The sequence below is a fragment of the Protomyctophum parallelum genome (genome assembly GCF_964188405.1).
Source record: "Protomyctophum parallelum genome assembly, chromosome: 20".
In the NCBI taxonomy this organism is placed as follows: Eukaryota; Metazoa; Chordata; class Actinopteri; order Myctophiformes; family Myctophidae; genus Protomyctophum; species Protomyctophum parallelum.
The window spans coordinates 35749851-35762546 of NC_139718.1; the positions used below are offsets into that span (position 1 = coordinate 35749851).

Genomic DNA, 12696 nt, shown 5'->3' on the forward strand with positions numbered 1-12696 from the left:
AGGAAGGAGTCTATCTGGCTGGTAAAAATATAGACCATAATCAGTCAGTCAATCCATCCATCCATCCATGAATCATCTTTAATGACCACACAAATGAGGTGTTGACAGTGCAGACATCAAGTATAAATCACAATCACTGATAGACTAGTATCAGAGAATCTGAGCTCATCTGCCTTCTTCCTACAAGCTGTCGATCACTTATCATTGGTGTGCATAGGTGTGGTCACTGGGGTGTGTCACATATGGGCCAGACCGCTCATTTTCGGATATCGGTACCATTAGAGAGGGGACAAAGGTTGCATGTTGGTATGTAGTGAATGGCATAACTCTGCAACTAACGGGCTGATTTGGATGAATCTGCTATCAAAGAATAGTGTTCTGGGGTGTTGAGTTGATTTGAGGTGACTGAAGCAATCCAAGTCCAGTGGCATGTGTCAAAGGTCAATGTCATGGTCATTTTGGCCTTATGTTGACCTTGCCCTCGATAATACAGATGGAATAAAATAAAATTGTGTAGCAAATAGCAAACATAATAAGCTTGATTGTTTTTTTTCATTATCACAATAATCTTTCAAGACCCACAGGCTATTTTGTTCTATGACGATGTAAACACCAAATGTCTTGAAAGAAAGAAGAGTGTACTTTCATCGGGGGTGGGGGGAGTGTGTTTCTGTTCTTTATTTATTGCATGGCAATTGAATATAGCTTGTTTTTACCAAAAATTCTGTCTGAGTCTGTCTATTCTTATAAATCCCATAATACTACTAAACCGTCTTGGATTTGTTTTCATTACTTTTTTTCCTGTCCGGAAGCCTTAGATTAACTCACAGGTTACGGAAGAGCGGCCTCAATCGGAAACACTGAAAACGCCAAATGCCGGTCTGTGCGTTGGATTTGAAATGAGGTCTATAGACGGCATTCGCAGTCAATGAGTTAATATAATAATATATCTGTCAACAACTGCAGTTAGGAAACTTGCATAGTCGTGGACATTTACAAGCCCAAAACTCATAGACTACATGTGGTGGAGGGGCTGTGCATATTCAATGAATTGCTAACTGTCCACCATCAACTGCAGTTGTCCATCCACTGTATGGGATCTGGTGCAGATGAGTCTCCGGAGAGCATCTCCATAATTATTCAAGTCTGGTAATTGGCACGGAGGACATGGAGAAATACACTTTCACTACATGGTGGGTGGTCCCAGACAGATACCAGCTACAAGTGAACTAAGTTGAAACATCCCAAGTCTGGCTAAGTTGTTTGAATGAATATAAGTGCTGAAAACAAGTAATTGAATTAAATTGAAAATCAGGGTTTTTCTTCAATAACGTCAGTGCATTCAGTTTTCCACAACCAGCAAAGGCAATCACGGTGTCACATCCTGTAGAAATGTGTAGCGCAACCAGACTCTCACAGAGGTTAATTCTAGTTGTGTGATCCTCATTTACATTCCTTTATTTGCATTTATTGCATATCTTGAGTTGAGTTAATTGAGTTAATTGTGCGCTGGGATACAACCATGAGTGTCAGAGTTCCTGACTCTTCAAAGTAAAGTCTAAATGTTTTCTCACCTCACCTATCCCGTAACCCCGGTGGGTCGTTGGGGCACCACATCCTCATAAAAAAGAGGTATCACTCATGATTCTATGATGTTTCATTCAGAAGTTGTATGAGAATTTCAAACATTGTTTTTATTGTGTATTGTGTGTGTGTTTTTTTCTTATTTTTTGTTGTTGTCTTTGTGATTTCTTTGTGGTTGTTTTTTGCTGTTCTTGGCTTTTTTTCTCAATAAAAATTAAGTGAAAAAAAAGTTCTCCGTCTCAAGAGTGGCAGCCATCTTGGATTTTCCCAGTATGGCTACCAGAAGGTATAATTCAGCCTGTCTGTTGTTATATTATGATGCTGGTTAGAAACATCAGAAATGTGCATTACAGTGAATCATTTAGGAGTTTAGACAATGATGAATTATGTGGTTTTGCACCAGAGTATACTCCTGCCCATCTGCTATCACACATTTTATCACTCCTGGATGTCAGACAAACAGTACGATAACACATTATGGCCTCTATTTTTGTCAATGCTAAACCCCTTACCCATTTTGTTGCTATTTTGAAAACAATTGTTGAATAGTTCAACTAGCCAATCTACATCGACACATTGTGAGCTTGTAGATTGGCTATTATAACTATTAAAAAATGTAAAAAAAAAAAAAAGGCAAAGTAGTAGTTTAGGGATAAAGGGTTTAGCATGGATGAAAATAGAGCCCCAAGTCCCTTTAAGTGGTACCGATAACACACCTGGCCCATGGACTAATATTGTTGTTGTCGTCAGGTGGAAACCTCATCATGTTGAGGTCGGGTAGAAACCTACCATCTCCATATTCTAACTTTTATTTTTCAACTTTTTTTGTAAATGAACTTGATCATACTAGTACAGCTTCACACAAAAGTATCAAAACTTGCATAATCACAAGTGACGTGTTTCAAGCTTGTCGATCTGTCACTTTTGGCTGACACCTGTATTCTACATTTGACAAACAAAATATACTGCCCATTTCTTGGCAGCAGAGCATACAAGTGGAGTGGAACGGGAGTGGAGCACGACATTTGTTAACGTAGCGGGGAGTGGGTTTATAAAAAGGTATAGGAGCAAACTCGGTGCGAGGACCACCTGTCGTTCCAAGCCGCTCCGGTCGGGGCTGCACGCCACATGTTGGGGCACATGTGTTGCGTGTTTGCTGCGTGTTTCCGACACGCAGCAAAATGAAGGCGAGCGATGGAGCGGGGTGGACCATAGCGCCGGGGCGGGATGGGGAATCAACATGAGCAGATAGCCGCACCACTCGGCTCGTATCCTCTGGCTGCAGTATGCCGTTGTACTGTCTAACTGCATACATACACACATGCTTCTATGTGGACCTACCGATGTGTTGCCACTCTTAGTTTGCACCTTGTGTCTAATCTACCTACTACCTGTGCATTCACTCACTGATTTACACCTGCAAAAGATATATATATATAATATATATAGATCAGATTGCAATGATATGAACTGGAAACTCATTATGTCCCCTCCATAATTATGTGTTCCATTCTGCTGCTGATCAAACGAAGCGATGGGAAAACGAACCGGAACGGGAGACGGTCATGTCACCTTCTTGGAAGCCAGGACTACAGTCATGCACAGATCCTACTGACTGAAGCCAGGACTACAGTCATGCACAGATCCTACTGACTGAAGCCAGGACTACAGTCATGCACAGATCCTACTGACTGAAGCCAGGACTACAGTCATGCACAGATCCTACTAACTGAAGCCAGGACTACAGTCATGCACAGATCCTACTGACTGAAGCCAGGACTACAGTCATGCACAGATCCTACTGACTGAAGCCAGGACTACAGTCATGCACAGATCCTACTGACTGAAGCCAGGACTACAGTCATGCACAGATCCTACTGACTGAAGCCAGGACTACAGTCATGCACAGATCCTACTGACTGAAGCCAGGACTACAGTCATGCACAGATCCTACTGACTGAAGCCAGGACTACAGTCATGCACAGATCCTACTGACTGAAGCCAGGACTACAGTCATGCACAGATCCTACTGACTGAAGCCAGGACTACAGTCATGCACAGATCCTACTGACTGAAGCCAGGACTACAGTCATGCACAGATCCTACTGACTGAAGCCAGGACTACAGTCATGCACAGATCCTACTGACTGAAGCCAGGACTACAGTCATGCACAGATCCTACTGACTGAAGCCAGGACTACAGTCATGCACAGATCCTACTGACTGTGATGATGACCGTGCTTTGTTCTAGACTGGAGTCTAGGCCTAATATCATGCATGAGTGTAGTTTTAGTGGAACTGAATGGAGGTTTTAGGAAGCAGTTAAAGTTGACTCACAGGCTCTCCAGGAATAGACAGTCCGTTAGGGCCTTGTGGACCTGGGGGTCCCATCGTACCTGGAAGACCTGAATCACCGCGGGGACCACTTGGACCCTACAGAATATACCCAAAAACAAAATGGTTAAACGCAGGCAAACTTAAAATATACACACACAAATACTACATGTCCTCAGAGAAGGAGAGCAGCATTTTCACAACATAGATGGGGAAAAGAATAGTGGATACAAGGCCATGGATCCACTAAGGTTTGCTTCAAGTTGAACACTCTCTGCGTTACAGCATTAAAGGTCCATTTTTGGTTCGATCATTAAGCAATCATTAACAAATGCATTGTATCAATCATTTGAGAATCGCTGCCATGAGAATGAACCACCACAGATCATTTTGAGAAATGTGCCTTTGGAACATTCAACATACTGTATGGCATGTTGAGTGGTTCCCAAAACGGTGACCCCCCCCCCCCCTCCCAATGGGTCATTGAGTCTGCTAAATCTCTTATGGTGTCCCTGGCACAACATATTTTCAAATGGTACCATGTCCTGTGGGGGTTCTTGAAATCACACCAACAATTGTAATAAACTGTTCGATTAGTCTTCTCAAGAAAAGACAATTTAGGTTTTTGAGAACTTGAAATTATATTGCCTTTATTGTGCAAATGTGTCTTTTACTGGCTGGTAATGAACTGGTTCAAAACTTTTATATGATGTATTGCAGAAAACGGTCAAAAAGAGCGTGCAGCATATAACTTACAGCAGGGCCGCTATCGCCTCTCTCTCCTCGTGGTCCCTTGGTGCCTGGGCTTCCCTACGTTAGCAAAGAGAGACAGAGAAAGCAGTCGGTGATGATTGAGAGTGAGTGTAAGAACAGGAGCAGATTCCAGAGGTCCTAAAAACGCAAGCCATCAGAAATGATCCTCGCTGAGGTAGCAGAGCACTCGTATTCCAGACCTCCTCTTCAAGGAGTCTGCTGCCGTTGTTTTTTTTCCGACGGGCATTTATCTTTTGACACGTCTCCCCAAGCCCCCACGTTGTTTCACATGCCACTGGTTTCGTCCCCCTCTCGATTCCCCTTTCGCGAGGAAAAGGAAAAACACCACTCCCTTTCGCTAGGGATGTCCTTGGTTTGTCTCTCTACTATCAACTACAAACGTTTATTTTGGAACTCTGCGTAACTCGGAGTGGGCCATTTTTGTTATTCTTACGCTCTCACATTTAAATGGGATTTTATTATGTAGCTCACTGCCTCTATGTGATTCGTCATTCGTCTATCTATAATCAGAGAGATATATGGTATTATCATCATCATCATAATCACCACATGAGAAAGCATACAATCAGGCGACTGACAGAGACAGAGCAGGTGATGAGAGACAAGAAGAGAGATGTGTAATGTCTTTACCAAAGGTCCAGCAGGTCCTTGAGGGCCGATACTGTCCTGAGTGCATGTGCAGGAGTGAGGAAGGGACGGGCACTTGGCCTCATCTCTCTGAAAAGGAAGGATGAGGAGAAGAGATACATGAAAATCAGGTCAGTTTATAAAGAATGCGCATCTTAAGAGTCCTGGCATGTTCCTCTAGACTTGTGGCAACCCAGAAACTGCATGGGGTAAACTAAAGTGAAGAGTGTTGATGTAAGTGAGTGACAACGCACTGGCAGCGGCGCCTTTGGCATTCCCTTGGAGTTTAAGAGGAGGAGACATATTAGAAAACCTGCGGAAGCCATTATGGAAAAGTGGTTCGTAGAGAAATGCGAAGAGAAGCAGCAAAATCAGTATGGGGATCTAGGACAAAACTCTTTATGGCAGCTAAAAACCTTCAAAATATTTAAAGGAAATGAGCATTTGACATAAGTCATGTAAATGCTACAATCATTGCATTAACATCTGATGCATTAATATCTGATGGAAATTATAAACAAATAACTTATAATTGGCTTAACTGCACATGCATCCGGCGGTATTTGACACATCACAGATCATGAGCATGACGATTTGCTATCTGCCTATGATGAAAATAAGTAGTGCTTGTTTCTATGTGATTGGGAGGGTTTATTGACCACATTCAGAATGGTGCTATTGCCGCAGGCTACAATGTCCCATTCATTTGTGTCCAGGCAACAATTTCAACGAGGAGCCTATTTCTGAGCCTCCCATTTAGCCTGACTATAGCCTATAGCAACATGTGTGTATCATAAACATTGTAAATTGCAATATCCCTAAAGGCATAGCCATAGGCTACAGTACATGCGTGAGTAAGAGCCATGATTCCCTGACCATACATTCCAAACATTGGTCTAAACATTGGGTGATGATGGATAGGAAAGAAATACAAAAGGGGTGTTTTATTTCTTTCCCCTGGTTTTCTTCTCCCTCCAAGAGTGCATGTTTTAAATCATCCAAATGGATTCAACATACGACAGAGATAGAGAGAAACAACATCGGCAGGAGAGTACAACTGCTACGTTCAAATGACGTTGAATTACAATAATGACACTTTCCAAAAGCCAGCGAGTTTTCCCTTACCGTGGCAGGCAGATCGCAACATTTGTCCCGCGTGGACCAGCTCTTGCTGCATACAATATCAAACATCTGGAGCTGGAACTAATGGAGCACAGACAAGGGGAAACAATGAGGGGTGTTACAAATGGCTCCCATTCAGGATGAAAAAGGCACGCTTTGGAGAAATCAGGCCAGCGCAAACCAAGATCGAGACCCTCCGAGAGATGAGAGTGAGAAGTGGCCTGTTGTTAATTGTTGATCGTGCCAGCTACAGTATGGATGAGGATCTGGGTGAATGAATTCAACTTGACAACCTCTGCGACACGCCCCCCCAAAACTATTTTTCCCCGCTTTTGAACTTTGAGTACCGGTATGTTTCCTATTTTTTAACTTACTGTTGCAGATAGCCGAAAGAAGCTTGTCTTTTTTTTAATGCAATAGATGCTGCTTTCCATGGCCTACTAGAAAGAGCTAGAAGAGTGAGGAACTATTCCTCGCTGCTTTAGACTATGGGGACATAATATACAGAAATATACAGAAATGCATCAGCTACCTACCACACAAGTTTTGGACTTTATTATTCTGCACCTCAGATTTATAAAGGGCGACAGCTATAACACCCATCACTGCATACTGTACAATAAGGTTGGATAGCCCCCCTTGTGACTAGGATTGCATTGGTTCTTATTTATCTATAAAGCTTTAATTGGGAGTTTACCCTCTTATTTAAACAATGTAAAACCATTTTTTATCATACAAGCTCTCAGGACAATTTGATGCTTGATTTCCTGATTTCCTGATTTTCCAGTTTGGAAAATCTGCTTTCAAGTGCTGTGTGCCGCACACCTTTGGAACACCTTACATACTTCACTCAAGTACAGCTCTCTTGTTCCACTAGATCGCTTTCAGTCGGACATAAATTATCAATCCCCACCCCCCCTTTTTTTACTTTGTTGTTGAAATCACAGCACCACTGAAAAAGAGGTTCCCAGCTCTCAGTGTGTTCTCCGAGACCTAAATAAAGGTTGAAATGAAATGAAATAACTTACTGTTGCAGATTGCCTCTTTCCACCTCCAGGCTTGTTTATCTTTCCAAGCACCTCATAGCCTTCCAATGTGATGTTGTTTGCTTCTTTGATGGGCTTCTCTGCCACCTCTTGACAGTCAATCCTGAGCTGGACATTCTCTGGTGAGATGGTGATGTGGAGCTGCGAGAAAGACAAGGGACAGAAGTTTAGTGAAACTTTCAAAATGTTTAATTGCTAAACACCTGGCAGCTTTGTTTCAAAACAAATGCTTGGCGTCGGTACCAAGGACATTTACAGCTTTGGAAAAACTTGGTTTGGCATTCAATTTGGCTTGAGAGGGGGAATGACTGCCCCTTTAAAAGACAAAATAAGAAAAATTAACCAAGCAAGTAGGAACAACCTCTGTGAACTTCCTCTGTGATGCTTACAAAAATGCTGATACTGTATTTCACATAATCGCTGCATTTGGTAAAATGTTTAGTCAATCATGTCTCCACGGAATTATGCTAATTGCAGATTCTGACATTACACAAGAGTGGTCAGAGCTTTGGCATGAAACCCATGTTTTGGCATCCACAGATGAACGGAACATTAAGAAGAGAAACATACTGTACTGTGTAACAGTTGCCATTTCCATGTAGCATTAGTGATTGTGTAACAACTACAATGACAAGGTGCCAGATTTTGAGATTTCCTGTCCAGGGAATCCTATATACCACATCTTGAAATCATACCATTTGTGGTGCCCCATCAAAAGTGCTACACTTTCCATATTTTCCCCTCACTGTTGCAAATTTCACCCTGCTGAACAGGCCGACAAGCTTTCTTTCTGTCAGGAAAAAAATAAAGGAAAAGCAAGCTAACATTTCTCTCCACAGAGTTGTACCAACCACAGGCTAGGCCATAGCTCTTGGCAACCAATCAGAAAATCACAGTTGACTTCCTTGGCAACAGAACAGACCGTCACACAGACCACAGGGGTGTCTGTTACTCCAGGGTTCTGGCTTGGATACGTATATTACACCATGATGCTCTTGAGGGCTTACCAAAATAACTCTCAATGATATACTGGGATGTGCAACTAACACATACAGTATATACATAGATTACCTCATTGACCAATACGTAAACACAATAAATACAGTTCAGTCCCCTGGAAAATAATGATTCATGAAAGCCAGCTTTCCGAACAACCATCGCTATACTGCAGTTGACTTGGCTTATACTGTCAACTTTGTCAAGTGATCTGGACATGCCATGGTCAAGCCATGAATGATGAAGAACGTTTTAGTTCTTCTCTCTCAATAATATGTATTACATATTAGAAATATGTTCCATATGGGGTGTCTCGTGTCTGGTCTGGTTGAGCCAGTCTAACTACTTCTCCTCCTCACAACCAAGTTCGAGTCTGACTCCAGTCTTGTCTCACATGTACTGTATACCATCTTTCTGCCTTCAGTTTCCTGTCTTTCTACACTCGCCTGTCTAAATAAAGCAGAGCATGGCAAGTATAAATCGAAAGAAAAAAGAAATACGTTCCATGTTGTCCACATTATACAGATAGTATATCTGTATACCTACATCTGGTTACGTTTCAGGTTCTTTCCCCTGGACTCCATCAATATACGTACTTCCATGATTTCTATCAGACACCGTTGTATTGTTCTTGGCTCGTTCTTTGTCCCCCGTTTGTATTTCCAAACCTATGCCTTCACGCTCACACTTTTGTGCACTCACCATTCCGTTAATGGCCCAGGTGCATTGTGCGTTACCTCCACGAAAATGCAACCGAGAGTTAGCAAGTTAGTGTCGCTGATAATAAAACGGAAATTAAAATGTAAAGCCACTCCATGAAATGGCCGTCTCGGTGGACAGAACGCAATATTGTCTATTAAATCTCCACTTTCATTGACCAATGTTCGCTTTATTGTTGCCAGAATGCAAGCTCCCATGTCCGCTCTGGGAAGACACTGCTCATCAGAGGCCCGGGATTGAAATATTGCATAGAGAGCTACTTTGGGTTAGTCACTAAATCATTTCCCGCATTTCTAGCATGGCTTTTCAGTTCATTAATTCTACTTGGCCAGGTCACAATGAGCAGACTTCTTTAGCAGAAAAGAAAGCATCCAAGTCAAAATACTGTCCTAAACGGAGGAGTACAAAGAGTGCAGTCAAAGAACACTGAGAAAAGTCTGCAGGGCCAGCACCATAAAGAGCTCTGGCTTTGTGGAGCGCTCTGTTCACCTCCCCCCTCTTGCTCAATTAGTGCGTGCATACACTGGCACGACAGCCTTCCCCAATCCAGTCCCTGAAAGGAAAGTTTGAATGACTTCAGGAACTTTAAAGAAAAAAGAAAAAACAATAATAAACTTAAGGTTGTGTGGCTTTAAGCTCAAACATCCTAGTGTGTCTACGACCACTAAAGCACACCCCTGTTTCCATTCGAGGGCCGCCCTCGGGGCACAAAACTCTACGACAGCGACGCATATAATGTCAGCGTGAGTTCAGGAGAAATGTCCTTGTCCGAGAGGAACGTTCTATCTTACTCCCCCCCCCCCCCCCTCCCCCCGACGCCCCTCACCTCTACAGGGAGGGATTCCCTCCTGCAGCCACGCTAGCTAGGGACCGTCGGCGTCTGTTAAAACTATTGCTAAAAGCTTTCCCACATGAACAGCCAGCAGCAAGGTAGGTTGGCCTCTCCAACCTGGATTTTGCTTTATTATTATTTTTAAATTACCGTGCATGTGCCATACTATTTATATCCATATACGAACAGTTGTGTTGTTTTGTGACTGACTGCAGTTACTCTATTAATTCTTCCATTCTCATGACAATGAAAATAAACGCTGCATTTGAAATGTAATTTTCATGTAGCTTTTTTCTTCTTCTTTTGCATTCTTGACAAATAACTGTAAACCTCATTTATTGCAACAAATTGGAGGTAAAATAAATAAAAACTAGTACCACTTGTATATAGTTGCTGCAGTACATAAAGATAAATGTACTCTAAAGATCAGTAACCCTACCCTGAGGGTCAACATTATTTGTGTGTTCTTTGTCACGGTTGTTCCGGACATTAAGTTCAGCTGTCGTTTGTGTCAAAACCTCAACTCTGAGGCCTCAGCACAAATACTCGGGTCACTCCAGTAAACGACCATGGACATAAGTGTTGGGAAACCACTGACAACACATAAACACACAACAGCAGCAGTACGACACTTGGCACCGCTGACCATTCGGCAGACCAGCAAATAAGCAGGTAGGCAGACCGCTACAGAGAGCTCTGCAACTACTGCACCACAACGCAGCCACACAGGGTACATTCAGACTGGAGGCTCCTCCAGGGCCACAGTCTTAACAAAACAAACACACGCGTCAGCGCACACGCACACACACACACACACACACACACACACACACACACACACACACACACACACACACACACACACACACACACACACACACACACACACACACACACACACACACACACACACACACACACACACACACACACACAGCAGGCTGGCATCCAACTAGAGCAGCGTTGATGTCACTTTGGTGATGTCACTCGCATCTAGCCTGAACCAAGCCATTTTTCAGGGTCCCACTCATTCATGAAGTTAGCCTTTAATTAGTCGTCTAGCGGTCGAATTGAAAATACATTAACTGTTCACTCTGATTCCAAAGCCAATCTATCTCCCACAGTGGGTTTTCACTAAGCGTTCTCTGCACAAGAAAGAGCTGTACTGTACTCTCTTATACCAGGAAGGAAGTGGGCGACGTTTGATGTTGTAGTTAAGGAAAAAAAGAAAAGGGTCAATTCGTTGATTACCTAGTAGTAGTAAGTACTGTAGGAAAACGTTGAACTTTTGTTTCAAAATAAGGGTACATCGTTCTTCCTGGGAACAAAAATCGGATTCACAATTGCACATGCCCTCTACTGCGCGTTTTTGTTTCTGTGAAGAATATAGCCGTTTAAAGCCATTCCGGTTCGGCATAAAAATAAGCTTTTCCATTGTTCAATCCGTCACGCCTTCCAGTTGGAGGGGAACATAACAGTGGATGTTTTATATCCACTGCTGCTTTGAGTTGAAGGGCAAGGCGTTTGATGTCCCCTTTAAACCCCCTGCTGTGCCCCTGGGAGACTCGGGCGCTTTACAAAAAACTGTATATCACGGCTGTTAAGCTTGGTATGTGACTGAATCATTATAAACAAAGTGAATTTTTAGGGCCAGTAGAAAGTCATGGCGTGACAGTACACTGTACCGTTTGAGCCAGTGCTGGGAAAATAAAATAAATTGGCAAAAGAAAACAAACATAGTTATTCTATAATATTAATATCACCGCCTCCAGCCTGCTACTGTTCAACCGTCTGGCCCGATAGTATCATTGACATTGAACCCCGAGAGATGACAGGTTTTGACACAGTGATGAATGGCTTTATTTGTCATTTTAATCAATTGATTCACTACATTTCCGAGACGGGAAAGAGAAATATCCCAATTCAGTCATGGCAAATTCTATTTAGACTTGGTGACGTATGCCAACAGCATCTCCTTAAGCTTTAAAAACCTAACTGGATTCTATTTCTGAGGTCAGAAACAGTCAGGTTTAAAGAAGGAAATTCTGCCTATTGAGAACAAAATTACAGTCAAGCTTCCATTCCTGAAACAATATTCAAAGGCAACTTACTGTACAGTAGGCGAATGTTTCTTTCTGTTTGCCAATGAGAACCTGGCCAGACTCCTAATGCACTGGGCTGCATTTACCGCAAACAAGATAAACCCAAACAAAAGATGATTCAATCCACCACTACTACACAACGGTTTGGAGCTCAGAGTCAGCCACCATCACATCCAATCAGCACGTGGGGAGACCTCTGTGGCTAATAGCACTGTATTGTGCTAGGTCTCTAAGGTCACTGACTTCTATATTTATAGCCTTTCTGACCCATGAATCAAATGAACTGCCTTTGGTCGAAGAAAACCCAGATTAAAGCCAAAGTGTAAAAAAAAGCCCTATGTATACTTTGGCGTCAAATCCTCTGCTGCTGAGAGATGGATAGCTTTGAATCATTGTGATGAGGGTAACGAGATACCTTGAACCCCGGTCTCGGCTCTGGCTTCTAGTGAGGTCTTCACCTTAAAAGGTAGTTTAGCCAAGTAAATGAGGCGCGGATGTCGCCCATACGGTCATCAACTATGGTTAAATGTGTCCAAGAATTGTTTCCGCAAAGATGAGC

General features: G+C 42.7%; 1 protein-coding gene across 3 annotated transcripts in view; it reads right to left on the reverse strand.

The window, feature by feature from the left end:
* The window catches only part of col12a1a (collagen, type XII, alpha 1a), an 88021-nt gene that overhangs the window by 9927 nt on the left and 65398 nt on the right, over nucleotides 1-12696 (reverse strand). For all 3 annotated transcript variants that reach the window (XM_083792575.1, XM_083792574.1, XM_083792576.1), the window contains 5 exons: nucleotides 7470-7628; nucleotides 6445-6522; nucleotides 5323-5409; nucleotides 4675-4728; nucleotides 3922-4017 (listed from right to left, as the gene is read on the reverse strand). In XM_083792575.1, coding sequence (XP_083648701.1) covers nucleotides 3922-4017; nucleotides 4675-4728; nucleotides 5323-5409; nucleotides 6445-6522; nucleotides 7470-7628 — 474 coding nt within the window. The remainder of the gene's footprint in view (nucleotides 1-3921; nucleotides 4018-4674; nucleotides 4729-5322; nucleotides 5410-6444; nucleotides 6523-7469; nucleotides 7629-12696) is intronic.